This window comes from Rhodamnia argentea, chromosome 1 (genome assembly GCF_020921035.1).
Source record: "Rhodamnia argentea isolate NSW1041297 chromosome 1, ASM2092103v1, whole genome shotgun sequence".
Lineage (NCBI taxonomy): Eukaryota > Viridiplantae > Streptophyta > Magnoliopsida > Myrtales > Myrtaceae > Rhodamnia > Rhodamnia argentea.
The window spans coordinates 24632394-24649858 of NC_063150.1; the positions used below are offsets into that span (position 1 = coordinate 24632394).

Sequence of the window (17465 nt, forward strand, 5' to 3'; positions counted from 1 at the left end):
ACAGTTCATCAATTTTGGAACGCCTACCTACATTGAAATCGGAACCGGAGTGATCCTGGGTTCCGGTTCGGGTTCTCGTTCTACCCTGGAACCATGCTCACCCCTAGTTGTAAAGAATACATACGAGGGAAAATGACATTGCATCTACCCAAAGCTGTCTCTCGATATTTTCCTTGTGTTTTTCTAAGGAAATCTTGTTCACAGTAAAAATCTATTTTCTTTCTCGAAGAAGACATTAGTCAGTGGTCCTTATGAAGGGAGTCGGGCTTTTCACGACAAAGCGGATTTAACCGATGACGATGCCGGATTCGATAGAAGTGCCGAAGCGACCGATCGAGACCGGAAATTCGGTACGTTTCTCTTCCTCAAGCAATGAGTTTGAGAGGGGAGTGCCAACAATCTGAACTCTTGACCTGTGCTTCGATACCGTGTTCTTAAACTTACAATATATTTAGAGCGGATTAGGTCACGATCACATAATAATCAGCGATAAAAATTCCCTCCATTTGTTTTGAAATTTATTAGGGTTTGTCACGTCTTTCTAACGAACTTTCAATGCACCCGTCCCGGCTTTTCTTGCCCCCTACGAGGATCAAAAGAAAGGTCGGTAGCTTCGGTCGGATTTCTTTTTTTTTTTTTTGGTCGAATGCTTCGGTCGGATTTCAAATGCCAGCAAATAGACAAGACCGGAAGAGAAGACTAACTTCCTATAAGAATCAGCCATGTCGACTCTTAGTATTATGCCTCTATAACCACTCCGTCTCTCTCTCTCTCCTCTTGTCCATTAAGTAATATCACACGCAGACAAAAGGGGAAACGAAGGAAATCATGGGCAGCATCTGCACTTCCAAAGAGGTCGACAGAGAGCTCCCCCCGTTCCTTAGGGTTTACAAGGACGGCACGGTCGAGCGCCTCTCCGGTAATGTCCGGCTGTGCTTCATCTCGGTACTCTAAGTGTCGTGTTTAGATGGCGGATGAACCCTTTTCCGGAACGAATAAGGTTTCGTCGTAACGCTCATGTCTTTAAAAAGAAGTTCGATTTCCCCCCTAATGTGGCGGCATGCGCGGATTAAGTCTTTTTACTAACTTGTTACTCGTCATTTCAGGAGATTTTCTCTGCATGACATGATTCAAGTTTGCGAGAATCGTCGAACTTTGCTTCATTTTTTTTTTTCCAGGCACTCCATATGTCCCGCCTTGCCTGGAGGACCCGAAGACCGGCGTCGCATCCAAAGACATCACCATTCGCGAGGACCCTCTTATCCGGGCAAGGCTCCATCTCCCGAAACTCGAACCTGTTAATGAGAAGCCTCAGAAGCTCCCCATCTTGGTCTACTACCACGGCGGCGCGTTCTGCATCGAGTCCGCCTTCTCTCTCGTCGAGCATCAGTATCTCACCACCCTTGCTGCGGAAGCCAAGATACTGGCCGTCTCCGTCGAGTACAGGTTCGTTCTAATTGTTTCTGTCAGTTATTCCATTTTATAGAGTTGGAGGCATTATGCAGTTATCGTTATCACTTTCCATGCTAAGACGACAGACATGTATGCGTTGATATATCAAGTTTAGTTTCTGATAATCTCATTTTAAATAAAGTTTTTGTTGTTAGCAACCTTTCGAAACTAAAAATATTATCTTATGTTGGTTGTCATGTCGTATGAAATATGGTTGAACATGATCACTAAAAATATTATCTTATGTTGATTGTCATGTTGTACGAAATAAGGTTGAACATGTTCAACATTGATCATGTAAAAGTCCGTTTAATTTCCCGAAAAACTAGTTTAAGTTTGATAAAAATGATAATTGTGTTTTTATCAAATAGTGAGAAAAAATAGTAATCGTGCTTACTTAGGGGTGCAAGAAATCCATCCAGAAGCAGAATTTCTGTTTCAAACTTATTTCTGGAATGTAAATCCGTTTAGTAACGCAATTCTATTTTTCTATTCCTGAAACAAAAAGTTGTTTCATAAATAGATTTGAAGAAGAAATGAGAAACAAAAATTTTCTACTTTTCCGAGAAACGGAAATAGAAATCTCATTTTTTCTCAAATACCCGCCGCCGCCAACCGGTCACCGCCCGCCGCCGGTGGCCGCCCGCCGCCGCCGCCCGGAGGACACATTTTTTAGAAGTAGAAATTTTATATCGTTATCAAACACTTTTTTTTGCTCAGAAACTCATCTAGAAACATAAATAGAAAAAACTATTTCTAGCCAGAAATCTATTTTCGAAACAGAATGGTTATCATTCACGCCCTTATTTTCTCACAGGTTAGCTCCCGAATGCCCTGTACCCGCCATTTACGACGATTGCTGGGAAGGCCTCCAGTGGGTGGCTTCACACTTGGCCAACGATGGAGTCGCCGCCGCGAAAGAGCCGTGGCTGGCCGACCACGGCGACTTCCACCGTGTCTTTGTAGGCGGAGACAGCGCTGGAGCCAACATTGCCCACAACGTCCTCATGAGGGCCGGCCGTGAGCCTCTACTTGGCGGCACAAAGATATCCGCCGCGTACCTGACCCACCCCTACTTCTGGGGCTCCGAACCTGTCGGGTCAGAGCCCAAGACGGATCTGGACAAGGCGCTTCCGCATGTGGTCTGGACTTTCTTGTACCCGACCGCGGAGGACGGGATCGACAGCCCGATGATCAACCCGCTCGCGGCTGGGGCCCCGAGCCTGGCAGGCCTCGGTTGCGGGAGGCTGTTGGTGAGCGTCGCGGGGAAGGACCGGCTGAGGCATAGAGGGTTGAAGTACTGCGAGGCGGTGAAGGAGAGTGGGTTCAAAGGAGACGTGGAGGTGGTGCAGGTTGAAGGAGAAGGGCACGCTTTCCATATCGTGACTTTTGAGAAGGAGAGCGCCCAGGTCCTGATCAAACGGCTGGCTGCTTTCCTCAACAAAAGTTGCTAAGTTTGTTTTGCTTCATTTTTCGTTTGATCTGTGAGAATGTTCTTCTTGTGTGCTTTGTGATCACCAGTTCTTGAAAATGGAAACCTAAGCGTTGATTTCGCTTCTCTATGTGTTATATAGGCCGTTGCGATATTTGTTACATTTTCGAAAAACCAAGTTGCATCCCGAGATAACTCATCGGAGAATGATGCCGGATTTGATCCTGGTCATGTCTCCACCCGCTCCCTCCTCCACCGCAATTCCCTCGCCACCCGATCGGACAGTTTCTCATAGCTCTTCAAATCAATGCAATTTCTCACGACAGTCATTATCGGATGTGATAAGTACGCACGAACTCGATGCGCGCTCCGGGCAGCCTTCGCGATTGCTTTCGCCCCTTCTCCGTGCGGCCTCTAAAGCGAAGTCTATGTCACATACTGATCTTGATAATGAGGCCTTGACTCTTTCAAGATCTTGTGCGGAGCGACAACATCAATTACGTCCATGGCTAGATGTTACAAAGATCGGGATGGTGTCCCCACTATGGTTTTTGAAAGTTTGGTGGCGTCTATCTAGCTTTAGAAGAGATTGAAATGAGAATGGTCGTTACTAATTCTCCATTAGAACCGAATCCTTGGAGACTTCGAGTAAAGGAAACATGTGGGCCTTCCGAGATATCTAGTACTTAGAAAACGTATTTCGATATGACTCCTAGTTTGAGTAATTGAAAAGCCCCAAATTTTTTAGTTGTGCCAAATTAATCATAAACTTTTTAATTGTATCAATTTAGTCCGAAATCTTTTGCAAAATTTACCAATTTAGTCTGCACCTTTTGATGATTTGCTAATTTAGTCATTCCAACTACTTTTGGTCGGAAATTACTAACGTGGATGCGGATCGCCCACCGGCCATCCTATGTGGCGTGTCTTAGGAGTGAGCATGATTTCAAGATAGAACTTGAAACCTGAAAATCAGACCGGTGGGGAACTAGTTCGGTTTCAAGTTTCGGGGTATGCGGGGTAGGTTTCAAGTTTCAAAAATTGGAAAACCTATTCTAACGTGTAGGTGGAACTTAGAACCTATAATTCGTAACAAGTTTTTGTGTTTTTTTTGGTATATATTTTCGCGCAATCTGCGTAATCCATAGCATCCGATCATGAGTGCATAATCCGAAACCACTAGTCCGAGTTTTTATTTTCCGGCGATATTTATGATTGAAACTTTTACTTTGTCAATGCTTCATATTTATTCGTGTGTCTAAATATGAGTTGTGCGTAAGGGATTGTAGCAGCAAATTGTGGTTATTAAAGGTGATGATTCACCGCAATTGTACAATTAAGAATACATGTGAAATCTAGGTAAATCCCGAAACCGATCCCGAAACTTGTGACAAGGTAGGTAGGCTCGATTCTAGAATAAGGAACTTGTTCCGATGGATAGGCTCTACGTGGAATTTGAACAAAATCTGGAACCACTCACTTCTAGCATAGCCAGTGCTAACATGAACTTTTTTCATATTTCTCTTTTTTGCCTTTTCTTTTCCTTTTGCATAAGGCCGACGAGGGCTCCACGTCATGGCTTGGGCAGCCCTTGCTAGTCCGATGGGGGTCCTAGGCCTACGAGAACACGAGGGTCGAGCTCTCGTCGGCCCTCGCCTATGGCCGGTAGCCGGTCATGGCCGAGTACTCGCCACGAGTGAAAGGAAAAAAGAGAGGAAAAATCAAGAAACAATCCTAAAAGATGAAAAAAAAATTATTCATGTCAGCATTGACCATTCATACGGAATGGTTGATGACCAACCGGCGTCCATGTTTGCAATTTCCAACTAGCATTAGTGGGAATAACTAAATTGTAAAATCGTCAAAAGGTTTAGGACCAAATTGACACAATTGAAATATTTAGAAATAAATTGGCAAATTGTCAAAAAAAATTTAGGATTGAATTGACATAATTAAACCATTTATGACTGAATTGGCTGCCGTACAAAATTTTTTGGACAAATTTCACCCTCGAAGTGTAAAAGAATCTTCTTTCTATGGCTATTTAATAGAGTACCAAATGAAAAAAGACTAACCTTGCTTTGAACGCGGGAAACACACCTGATCAACGGACAAGTGAATTGTCCCGACGGACAACGTGATTCCAAAGAAAAATATTATGTAGTTTAAAGTCGGAGATAGAGCAAATGGCAATTGCATATGAAGAAAAAAACAACATATGAACTATTTATCTTTTTTTTTTTTTTATCGTTATTTATTCTTTGGAATACTTTTTTTTTTTTGCCTCTCAAAATGAACTCATACAAAAGAAATGGAGAAGTCGAAACTGTTGGTTAAGATGTCCTACACGATGGGATTGCAAAACTATTTTGACTTATACTTCTACGTAAATATTTAACTTTGAATGGATTCTCTCGGCGCACTTACTGAGCAATCAATTAAAGAAATTTTGCAGCTTTTAGTGCATCAATTGCTCTCGTGTTATTCACAATCAATATTTCAAAACTTGAATAATTCGATTAAGTAGTAGTTACTCTAGAGCATATGTTGATATGACCGCAGATATAGTCGATAACTCTTCGAGAGATAATCCAAATTACGTTACGATAAAGTGATAAGTATTTGGATCGGTGAAAATTGAGAAACAAGAATGAATGAGTCTTTCGCAAATTGAATTAATACGAATTAAATATGCCAATTTGGATGGGACCCATTTGCGATTCATCCAAATTCGAGTCGATTTATTCTTTTGATGGGTCTAGTCGGCACGATCAATTGGCCATTTACCGACTTTGTAAAGTGCTTCGTATCTCTTAAAGTTGTACGTGGTGATATAGGAAATTGACTACCTGAAAGACAAAAAAATTATATTCTAAATTGACAAAAAAATGTCAGAGAAGTTGCAATTTCTTCTCCTGTCAAATCAATTTTTGTATCCGACCGAAAAAAAAAAAAAACACAAATTGTTGTAAGAAGATAATCACTCTTTACCTTTGAAAAATGTTCTGCCTCGTCGAATGTAAGCAGACCTCTCTCTCTCTCTCTCTCTCTCTATAAACAAGCGACGAGACCCCCAAATTCTCTCAGTTTGAAAAGCAATCTCTCAAAAACCCTCTCTCTGTTTTTCAAGCCCTTTCTCCTTTTTTCCCTCCAAACGTTCTTTCCTCTTACTGTCTCACTCGCCTTTTGTTCGACATTCGTCGAACTCTTCCACTGAACATTTGAAGAAAATCGACGGTTTTCAGGTACCAGTCAGTTTCTCGCTCCGTAAAGTTTCGTCCTTTCTGGGTTTTGTTTTCTGCTGCGCGTCTCTGATTTTGTTTCTTTTCGTGCTCGGCTTTGGTGGGTTGCATCGGGCTCATTGGGTCCTCGCTCTGGATTAGGTTTGGTGTTTTGGGTTTTTCTCCTTTGGGTACTTTGCGGCAACTTGCCGGAGTTTCAGATCTGCGACTGTTTATGGTTGAATGTTTTGAACTTTCCTAGGGCACGGAAACCTGAATCTGTGACTGAACGATTGGCATTACGAATGCTTGTTTGAATTTGACGTTTTGCTGTGTTACTTCTCTTGGGTCTGTTTATTTATTGCTGGATATGTTTTCGTAGTTCGTGCATTGTGGGCTGTGCAGGCTTCTGGGCTTCACTTCGTGTGCGAGGGAGTGAATCAAAAGCGGCGGTTTGAGAAAAGATGCTGCTTTTGGGTGGATAGTTTGTGTAGTTTATTGTATTGTGGAAATGATTTCAGCAACTAAGAGGAGCCATGTTAAGAAAACTGTCTAACTGAAGTCAGAAGAGCCAACATTTATCAAATGGAAGAGATTTGATGCATGGATTGACGTAGTCCTGGGTTAAGGCAAATTGATCATTAGGAAACATGGATAGTGAAGGTGTATGATGGATCTATATTTGAGAAGTAGCCTGGAATAAGAAGAGCCAATCTGTGTGGAAAGATTTTGTGGAGCCAACCTCAGAGGATGAAGGCCTGCTGAGCTGTGTTTATTTTAGCGATAACAACTTTAGTTGGCTGAAAAGAGAGGAAAACTAGTAGTCTGTGTTATAATTTCATTTGATTACATTCATTACAGTAAAATGTGACAGTCGAAACCTTTTCCAGTAGTTTTGCACTTGACGAGTCAAATGGGAGGCAAAATAGTTCTGGTTAAGCTTTTGTAAGGTTTTTCGTGTATGAAGGTAGGAAAAAATGTTGTACAAAGAAATGCAAGTTGAATATGTGGGTATCCAGACACAAGTGGTGGAGATTTTGCATTTGCTGCACTTCCATTATGTACTCCTAGCTTCATCCAACATTGTCAGAGGACCATTTCTTCTCGTTAGGGGCTTGAGGGGTTTTGGGTGAGGATCTGTGGCTGAGGGGCAAGGTGGAAATGAGAATAAATATGCAAATGCCTTTTATACCTACTTGTTAGGCATTTGGTGCCAAGGAATGAGCCTCAATCAACTTTGTTTCTTTTGTTTGAAAAATAAATAAGGTCTGAATAATTATCTATTCCCTTTAAATATTATACCCTATATGGTTACCTCTCTATACTTGATTGTGCATCTTTATTAGACTTTTTGTAAAGCTAGTACTTTGATAGCAATGGTTGTATCATGAGGACTTATACTGGATTTGCAAGTTGATATTTTACCTTTATTCTGGGAGTAGCATCTCAACTGGATAAGTTTTATTCCAATCTGCCATACAAAATTCCAATTTCCTCGGACGTCTTGTATTGTAGGTCTAACTCACTAGTGGTCTAACTCCATTTCGTTGGTCGTTATCATGACCTCTTCCACTCTTGGTCTTTGGAAGCAATTATTGCATGAAATTATGCTACACAAGAATCGTGTCATACATTTTCTGCGTATAATGCATATAACATTTCTGTCACGGTTGCTTTATTTTGCCAATCCATTTCACTTCAAGTTCTATCGAGTTTCCTTAATTTTTTGGTATTAAAGGAAAGTTGCCGATATCAACCTCTGAGATTACAAGTGTTGGTGGCCTTTCTTTGCTCGCATAAAAAAAGAAAGAGTACACAAAATATTTGATTTTGACGAAATGTGACCAGTTCGTAGTATTTCCCACTTTTATTTGTTGTTTTTTCCCCTTATCCCTCGCCTCAATATTAAGCTATTCACCGTGAAAACCTTTCTTTAGTTGTATGACTCTTTAATGCGTATCTGTTTAATCTATGGATTGTGTCCAATAAGAAATGGTTTTTGTGAGATACTTAAAATGGACAAATTGTTGAAGGCTGTGGACTTGTGCTTGGGCGTGTTTGTTTCTTGTTAGTCTCTTATGGGAATCCTTCTGCTGGATATATCAACAGGTCAAGTAGGTTTGGCACATAGAAACATGTATGATCATGGTTTAAGGCCATAAATTGTCTCATCATATTTCCATGCGTTTCTAATAGCAAGCTCTACTCTTCTGATGTGACGTGATAGTAAAAGAAGTGGGAATAAAAGGAGTTGGCCACAAAGTTAGTCTATGTTGGCAATGCCTGCTTGAAGGCCCGCATTCAAATCCTGATAATTTTGAAGAAAAAATTCTCTTAACCATTTAGCGTTAATGTCGTAGCTGTTTCCATGTTTTCATTAGTTATTACTTGTTTAATTTTTTAAATTTTACTGAAGTTGTTTGCAATTAGATTTTACATCAGCTTGTCTACTGGGCATGCGTTCGCAGTCAACATCATCTGGATCGCTTTAAACTCATGTGAATTTCTTATATGCAGGTTCTGTAGTGATGGATGCCGCTGCACCATTGACTTCTCAGCGCCGACCATTTTCAGTGAAACTATGGCCCCCGAGCAAAAATACTCGTGAAACACTTGTAGAACGGATGATGAGGAATCTCACCAGTGAATCCATTTTCACTAGGAAGTATGGAAGTTTGAGCCCGGAAGAAGCTGAGGAAAGTGCGAAAAGAATTGAAGATGAAGCTTTTACGACTGCTAATCAACATTATGAAAAAGAGCCTGATGGCGATGGAGGGTCTGCAGTGCAGCTTTATGCTAAGGAATGCAGTAAACGTATACTGGAAGTCCTCAAAAAAGGCCCAAAAGGCAGGGATGAAAAGCTGCCAACTTCTGAAAGTGCTAAGGCCTATAGAGAGACGTTTTTTGATATTTCCAAGGGTCAGCGGGCCTTCATTGAAGCGGAGGAGGCAGAAGAGCTTCTGAGGCCATTGAAGGATCCTGAAAATTCTTTCACCAAAATATGCTTTAGCAATAGAAGCTTTGGATTAGGAGCTGCTCATGTTGCTGAACCCATTCTGATTTCCCTGAAGCACCAATTGAAGGAGGTAGATTTATCTGATTTCATCGCAGGAAGGCCAGAAACAGAAGCTCTTGAAGTCATGAGCATATTTTCAGCTGCCTTGGAGGGTAGTGTTTTGAATTCTCTAAATCTTTCCAATAATGCTTTGGGCGAGAAAGGCGTCAGAGCATTTGACGCACTTCTGAAATCACAGAGTCAATTGGAGGAGCTCTATCTGATGAATGATGGAATTTCTGAAGAAGCTGCTCGTGCAGTTTGTGAGTTGATTCCTTCCACAGAAAAACTGAGGGTTCTTCATTTTCACAATAACATGACAGGAGATGAAGGGGCAATTGCTATTGCTGAGGTTGTGAAGTGCTCTTCATTATTGGAGGACTTCCGCTGCTCCTCTACAAGAATAGGCTCTGATGGAGGTGTTGCCTTATCGGAAGCACTTGAAAATTGCATCCGCCTGAAGAAACTTGATTTGAGGGACAATATGTTTGGTGTAGATGCTGGAGTTTCTTTGAGTAAAGCTCTTTCCAAGCATGCTAATTTGACCGAGGTTTACCTGAGTTACCTGAATTTGGAAGATGCGGGGGCAATCGCTATAGCCAACGTTCTTAAAGAGACTGCCCCGTCACTTACGGTTCTAGATATGGCTGGCAACGACATAACAGTGGAAGCAGCTCCAGCTATATCTGCTTGTATTTCTGCAAAGAACCTTCTCACCAAATTGAACTTGGCTGAGAATGAGCTCAAGGATGAAGGTGCTATTCAGATTGGCAAAGCATTGCAAGAAGGCCACGAGCAGCTGACAGAAGTTGATTTGAACACCAACTCGATAAGAAGGGCTGGAGCTCGATTCTTGGCCCAGGTTGTGGTGCAGAAGCCTGAGTTCAAGTTGCTCAACATCGATGGAAATTACATTTCGGAAGACGGGATTGATGAGGTCAAGAGTATATTCAAGAAATCCCCAGAAATGCTGGCTTCCCTAGATGAGAATGACCCTGAAGGAGGTGATGAAGATGAAGACGAGGAAGGCGATGGGGAAGGTGAAGCTGATGAAGGTGAGCTGGAGTTGAAGTTGAAGAATCTTGAAGTAGGTGAAGAGTAGGATATGGTCTTTCTAGTTTAAAGGTAAGTTGAATTGGCTGTCCAAGTTAGTTCAGGAACAGCTTTAAAATAGCCAGAAACTTTTACTGGATTTTTAGCTCAGTACATCGTTGAAGCTCATGAACCATGAGCAGGATAATCGTAGCTCCTAGAGTTGAGCATTTTTCCGCCCCAGGAGGACAGCCTTGTAGGAGCAGCTTTCCATGTATTTGACCAGAATTTATGTTCCGGTTACTAGCTACTAGTTCGTGAATCGTTTTGATGCGCTTTCTTCTCTCCTGGCTGATTTTTTTCTCTAATCCTCGAAGCTTTTGGGCAGCTTTTGCGCATCCTGCTACTCTAGTTTTACCGGGACGGATGAATGTATGCCTTTTAAGACGATTATGTTATTTTTCTTCTCCATACCGGAGACAAGGGGGAATTGAGACGAACTCGACTACCTTATGGAGTAGGGGTGAGTCGATTTCCAGTCCCATCTGTTCTCACTTCCGAATCAGAACGAAGGGACCGGTTCCTAGTTTTCGGAATTGGGGATCGGACTGACCGATCCGGTTTGATTCTCGGGCAATTCAATGGAATCGGTTGCATGTGTTTGAAATATATATTCACATTTTAAATGTGTAAAAATATTTCTAATAGTTTAACAGTATAAATGATTTTTTCAAAGATCTTTAAGAAATAAAATTAAAGCCAAAAAAAAAAAATTATCAGTTTGGCCTAGGTGGTCCTGCATGCGGACCAATAACTACTGGTGAACCGAACTGCTGTCCTTGAGAACCGGACAAATTAGCCTAGCCGATTGGTTCTTTTGCTCACCCCTATTATGAAGGAAAAGGATATCACATTACATGTAGACATGACCAAAATTCAACCGGGGGCCAGAACCGGCTCTTTGAACAGCCCAGAACTGGCCCGTGATCGGCCCCAGTTCCATAGACCCGGTTTTGGATATCGGTGGTTCGAACCGAACCATTTGAACTCACTTTCACCCTATTAATGACCATGAAGCTTTAACTACATGTATGCAAGCCCGGGATGAATGTGTAATCAATGCACGCGAACGCTAGAGCTGAGCGAAGGGGAACACTTGATGCCAGGGGTTTGGGTGGGTGCGTTTAACTTAGCCAGTGGGCAGAAAATGCTAAGTGCAAGAATCACCAGCATGGCTTTCGTCAGTTGCCGTCTTGTAGTTAGATTGAATGGACGACGATGGCAATTTTTCTTCTATAGTGATAGTCTAGATGTGATTTCAAGCAAATAGACAAGACCGTTCAGCCCTGTTTGCGTTATTGCTAATTCGATTAACATGTTCATCTGAACTGCAACTAGTTGCGTTTTCTTCTTCTCGTTGAAAAACAGCAGGTAAAGATTTCCAGCATACATGTAGTAGCTCACGGAGCAAGGTCGAAACGACCAACCTGGGAACATGCCTACAACAGCGACTAAACATCTAAATAAAAGCCCTAAGTTGGACACTTAAAAAGGGCCTACTCAGAAGCATCACTGGCTAACTGAATAAGATAGAAGTTTCAAGGGTCCATCATCATAAGAATGCAAAACAACAAGGCAAGAGAATATGATTACAAAATTGAATCAACCAGTACTGAATTTGACAAAATTCTCTAATCGTCACCAACAGGCTTCAGACTAATTTAGTTGTCCAACTTCCAGCGCTCTGCTTATTGGCTCTTGAAAGTATTGAAGAGAAATTAGGATTGCTTCCTGTTCACAAGATGCGCCTTGAGCATTGATTCGTGCTGTCAAAAGATAAGCAGATTAATAATAGCGAATAAAAGTACCTCAGTGCGTATTGTTCGGCTTCCTTGATGAGGACATGTGTTTAGATATCTATTGAAGAGATCCCGCACTCTTTTTCCCTGAAGAAAAAAGGGAAAAACAAAGGGAAAACAGACCTGTCAAACAATCTTAGTGTTCAAGCAACAATAACTTACTTTCTCCAGCTTAGCTAGCAACTATTAGTTGCATCAGTAATAAAACGCATATTTACTCCTGCATTCAGGTTAGCAGCAAGATTGGATAGCCAGAACATGCTTTATTTGAAGTTCCAGCACGCTCTAGATGTTAAAAAAGCAAAAAATAATATCACAGAACTTGAGGAAAACACTTAAGCCTTTAAATTTATTGAAACGGGTATTAAATATTCAAGTGTTCACATCCTCAACATTCATTCTCCAGAAAGCACCACCAAGCTACTCTGTTCCCAAGGAAAATATAAGCTGAAAACATCATGAAGTAATGCTTTTCAAAAAGCCCAACTCAAATGCTCCTCTCAGAGTAGGGGGCACAGAACGATACCTTGAGGCTATTGTCCTCCTCCACACTTTCTTCTAATCCAGCAAGTCCGCCGAAGGCAATCAAGAAATGCCTGCATAAGATGCAACAGACAGTAAGCAAATGCGAAGGTTTAACTGAACACATATATGGTGAACGACTTCCTCCCTTTTTTCCTTTGATAGGTAAGAGAGGGTAGGGGGAAGACTGGAATTGAAACAAGATCTCTTATACCTTGGTAAGGGTAACCGCTATGGTAAGCCCTTGTTCTTGCGACATATAACTTTCACCAAAATGGGAAAAGCAACCAAACTCAAATGAAAACAAAAATAATGAAAACTGATTGTATGGCAAACGAATATATGTAGCCCCCATTTTAATGGTATTGCGAATAGAGGAAAAAGAGAAACACATCAATAAAGATAAAGATCCAATTTCGGGATTCCTGAAAAACCAGAGTGCACTTCTTGCACCATGCTCCACAGTCCCATGTATTCTATGTTCAGTCCTAACAAGCTTGTCATCAAAGCTACGGCAAACGGACACACGCAACATTGTCAAATATAAGCAAAGGCTGAGATCAATAAAGATAATGATCCAATTTCAAAATTCCAGAAAAAACCAGAAACACTTCGCTTGGCACCATCCTCCATAGTACCATTTATTCTCTGTTCAGTCCTCATAAGCTTTTCATTAAAGCTACGACAAATGGACACACGCAGCATTGTCAAGTATAAGCAAACGGATGAGGGCTCAACCGTTGAACTAATCAATTTTGAAAACTTTTATCTTTAACTGTGCCACATTCAAATGTATGGTTCAACCATCGGACTGTCAAGAGAATGGGAATAGCAAGTACTACCACATCTTTGACAATAAACTATACATAATAGACGGTAATGACTCCAAGACTAAGAAACAAGGATAATTCTGGACATTAAAAAAAATGTCAGCAGGAAGTCAGAATAACAATCCAACAGAAGCCATTCTATTTCCAAGTCAATGATGATAGATAGTAACCTGGATGCAGGTATGATAAGCTCTGATGACCTCACAATCTCACCATGCTCCGAGGTTCCTATTGCATAATCATACCCACCCTGCAATGGGATACAAAAGAAAGAAGCTTAAAAAACAGTTAAGACTGCAAGTAATAAGGTAAGGGAAAATAGAAATAGAAGAACTATAAGCCTACCATCAAGAAGAAAGTACCTCGTAGGGGCATTCTTTGATCACAGAACTAAGATTAGAAGCATATCGCACTTTATATCCCCAGTAGGTCCCCGCATCATCCCTTGGCTTGGAGGATGAGACAACCTGGCGTGGCAAGTCTAGATAATTATAGTATCAGATGAGTTTTTAATCAACAAGAAGCTCTTCATAAGGTTTTGAGAAACATCGACAAACCATCATGTTTCATACTAATCTGTCCACTTTACCAACTCATCAAAGGTATCTCAGCTATACATAACACCAAATAAAAAAAAAATTGTAAATTATACTTCAAAATTAAATGACTAGCTCACTATGCACATGCATCATATACTTACAAAAAAATTTGAATTCTTATCCACGTGATGGCATACAAAGACACATCCGTAGTAGATTCTCATCACTCACATGATTGATAATACGAAAGAACTAAATTAACTGCAAAGTGATCAAAGCACAAAACTTAAAGCCTATCAGTGGGCTGCATTAACAAGATGGAGTTAGGTTGCAATGATGGAAGTTATCGTTATCATTCTGACATAACCCTGTGATAAATTGTCATTGTCACATTTACTAAAACACCAATGCCATAAATGATGCAACTTGTGCAGGCAACTTCAATTATTTACCTGCATCCAAATCACGCTCCGCCCCCATAACTACAGTGACTCTGATACCGGGTTCAAGTGCTTGATTGATGACAACATCCTGCATCAATGTAGTTTAATATTAATCACGGCAAAAATCTCACAGAGCATTCATTTCAGGTTATTTGGTCCAATTAATCTCCATATCAAAATTGTAAAGGAAAAGATTTACATGATCGCAAGAAACAAAATACATGACTATATGCAAGTGCATATAATCACACAGAAAGGAGACTTGTGTGAGCTAACGAATTTTCTTTTTGTCATATGAGATTGCGTAGGGTTGGTGTTAGGGCCTTTAGTCAAGACTCACACAGAAAAAGAGAGATGACTCCAGCTTTTATAACTGATAAACATAAAGAACATTCTTTTCAGTAACTTTGGCAGTGAACAACCATCTGAACAAGTAGGGTCAGAAATACGGCATCAGGGAGGCCCTAATGCCGATATAATCAATTCTCGTCAGCCTCCATCCAGCTCACCAGGCCTCGCTACATGAACACTTAGGTCATTTGGCTCATGCTCGGCCAGTGTAGCTTCCAACAGTAAATCCATTGGAAAACATAATTCACGTGGCCTCTATAGTTGGTATTGTTGAGTAGTTGATGATTGAGAACATTCTATTTTTATCACTAAGTAGATAGACATGCACCCTGGGGGAAAAAGGCAGATAAACACATAATATGATCCTAAAATGGGCAGGTATCATGGGTTAAAAGCTTATTTAGGTGAACTCCCACATAACTCTACCTTATTTAGGCCCACGTCAACAAGCGTTTGAGAAGAATTTGGAGCTCTTGCCTTTAGTGTGACACCTAGAAAGTCACAATAGCATGTGCATTAATTAGACGGGGCATAAGTGGAAAAGAAAGCATTATTGGAGATACTTATAATAGCTACAAGAAACTTCTCAAGCAAACACCAAGTGATAGCTGTCTCTGAGCAAGAATTTTCTACCCTGCATCCGTCTGTGTTGCCTAGAGAGAAAACAACATTTATGCAAACATCTTCAGGACAATTGCGCCAAAATAATAACTACATCCAGTTGCACAATATTCTCCCCTGTGGTTCAAATTTTACACTTAACTCAGAAGCTAACAGATGGAGGGACCCCTTTTTCCCTCACATGACATATCCTAATTCAACGCGTTATAATTGATATCTCAGTCTCTAACTACACTTTTTCAAACTTCACCCCAATGCTAGAAGTGAGTGAAGATGAATAATAAGGTACTTTTCTCTTGTGACATTTTTGGACTCCACCTGTGAAATCTGCTGCAGCTTCTTTTAACTGGAAGGTAAACCTTTAGAAAAGCCACAAATATCATGCGCAAGTTCATACCAACAACATATGGGTAGGTTTCACGATGGTAAAAGCATTGGTAAAAGGGGAACCTTCTCGATATGGGGCCCATTCATGCCTGCGCAAATGGTGTGGAGCATCAAGTGGGGGCAACAAGCCCTGTTGAAATTTGAGTCAACAATGATAAGTGCTTAGATCACCCCAATTCACTGTCAAATAATAACTGCAAAATATGCAGAGACCAGTGAAAAATAAACTAATTTTAAGTACAACTCTCACCACAAAACGCAAGCTGTTACGCTTAGGAAATAAAGTTTTCCTCAAATACTGCGGTGTCTCCAAGTACCGCAATATCCTAATAAGAAAAGCTGCACCGCTCTCATCCTCATCGGAACAATCCACTGTTCTTTCTGTTGGGTCCTCTCCCGGGCAATTCTTGTTATCAAACACCACCACCTGATAAACAAATAGAAGAAAAAAGAACCAACAACTGAAGCAAGTGACAACAAATGCTCATGCTAGCAGCTAAAAGCAGCACATTTGCAAGCAATACGACATACTTCACCCACTGCCAGGCCTTACTAAACACAACAGATAACATCATACATAATATTCGATCTTACAGTACGGCCAAAAACATGGAGAGAGAAAGAGACCTCGTCGATCCTAAAAATTGTCGCCGCACGAGCAATCTGACCAGCCAACTGTGAAGGTGGGAAAATGGAAAGAGAACAAACAGAGGAAGATATGAAAATTATCATAACAACTAAACTGCGACAAAAGCGACAATGCAAGCGAGCCGAAGCACAAGTTCGAGCTATTCTGGAGTTCAAATAGCAATCTACGCGAGAACTCAGAGAGAGAGAGAGAGAGAGAGTACGCGGGTGGCGAGCTCGTAAGACTGAGTGTTGTCGATGATGGAACCGGCGACGGCGATGCTGACGGTGGGGCTTTCCCTGGACTCGCCTCCGCCGGCACTCTCTCTCCTCTTCTTCTTGCCGTTCCTTTTCTTCGGCTCGTCCCGAGGACCGCCGTTGACGAGGTCATCGCGAGGCTCGACATCACCCGCCTTCGATGCACCTGCTCCTGCTTCAGCTTCGAGTGGTCTCTTCTTCTTCGCCATCGCCAGTTCGCCAATACGTGAAGCGTCGATTTTTGAAACAGGAGGAGGTCACCCCGGTCAAGGGTTTAAAGCATCGACCTTTGTGGGGGGTTTTTGCCAGGAGTACAGAGGACGGAGCTCCTGCACTCCGCAATGCCAATTGTCCAAAAGAGGGTTTTTTTTCCCTTCTTCTAAAAAAAAAAAAGATAAATGATCACTAAATTATGATCCAACATAAGATAAATTTTTAATTTATTCATTGTGATCCTCGACTTTGACTTAATGTACAATATCATCCTTAAAATATTAATTTATTCAATATGATTCATGAACTTTTGATAAATATTCAATTTAATTCTTAAATTATACGAAAAATATTCGATTTATCATTCAATTAGTTCAAGTTTAGGGATAATATTGAATATTTCGTATAGTTCATGGACTAAATAGAATATATACAAAAAATTTAGAGGCGATATTGTAAATTGGGTCAAAGTTCACAAACCCTTTATATATATTTTTATTTTTTGCAATAATAGTATATATATAACTAAAACAATGAGATACCTAAGGTTGCATATGGTAAAGTTTCTCTTCCGGGAACAATTTCTGAGCATAAATCATTTTTTCTTATTTTGTTCCTATGAT

At 40.9% G+C, this 17465-nt stretch overlaps 3 protein-coding genes across 6 annotated transcripts; 2 read left to right on the forward strand and 1 right to left on the reverse strand.

Annotated features, from left to right (window-relative positions):
- The first annotated feature begins 758 nt into the window (after positions 1–758).
- LOC115732701 (2-hydroxyisoflavanone dehydratase-like) lies at positions 759–3009 on the forward strand. The gene is made up of 3 exons (XM_030663385.2): positions 759–919; positions 1179–1446; positions 2270–3009. The coding sequence occupies exons 1-3, from the start codon at positions 829–831 to the stop codon at positions 2904–2906; spliced, it is 996 nt and encodes a 331-aa protein (XP_030519245.1). The 5' UTR covers positions 759–828; the 3' UTR covers positions 2907–3009.
- A 2862-nt stretch (positions 3010–5871) lies between these two features.
- On the forward strand, positions 5872–10523 carry LOC115753602 (RAN GTPase-activating protein 2). 3 transcript variants are annotated; one of them, XM_048284430.1, is made up of 2 exons: positions 5872–6151; positions 8623–10523. In XM_048284430.1, exon 2 carries the CDS (start codon positions 8634–8636, stop codon positions 10260–10262), a length of 1629 nt encoding a protein of 542 aa, XP_048140387.1. In that variant the 5' UTR covers positions 5872–6151; positions 8623–8633; the 3' UTR covers positions 10263–10523. The 3 variants fall into 3 exon arrangements, with proteins under 3 accessions (XP_048140387.1, XP_030548140.2, XP_048140351.1); XM_030692280.2 differs by having other exon boundaries at positions 5872–6129; XM_048284394.1 differs by lacking the exon at positions 5872–6151 and adding an exon at positions 7217–7371.
- Positions 10524–11576: 1053 nt separating this feature from the next.
- LOC115753605 (putative methyltransferase C9orf114) lies at positions 11577–16952 on the reverse strand. Of its 2 annotated transcripts, none has more exons than XM_030692284.2 (11): positions 16596–16952; positions 16372–16419; positions 15995–16171; positions 15808–15874; positions 15151–15227; positions 14395–14473; positions 13766–13884; positions 13574–13653; positions 12578–12647; positions 12061–12138; positions 11577–11983 (listed from the first exon to the last, which is right to left on the reverse strand). In XM_030692284.2, exons 1-11 carry the CDS (start codon positions 16836–16838, stop codon positions 11909–11911), a joined length of 1113 nt encoding a protein of 370 aa, XP_030548144.2. In that variant the 5' UTR covers positions 16839–16952; the 3' UTR covers positions 11577–11908. The 2 variants fall into 2 exon arrangements, with proteins under 2 accessions (XP_030548144.2, XP_030548145.2); XM_030692285.2 differs by having other exon boundaries at positions 15163–15227; positions 16596–16949.
- Between the last annotated feature and the right edge of the window lie 513 nt (positions 16953–17465).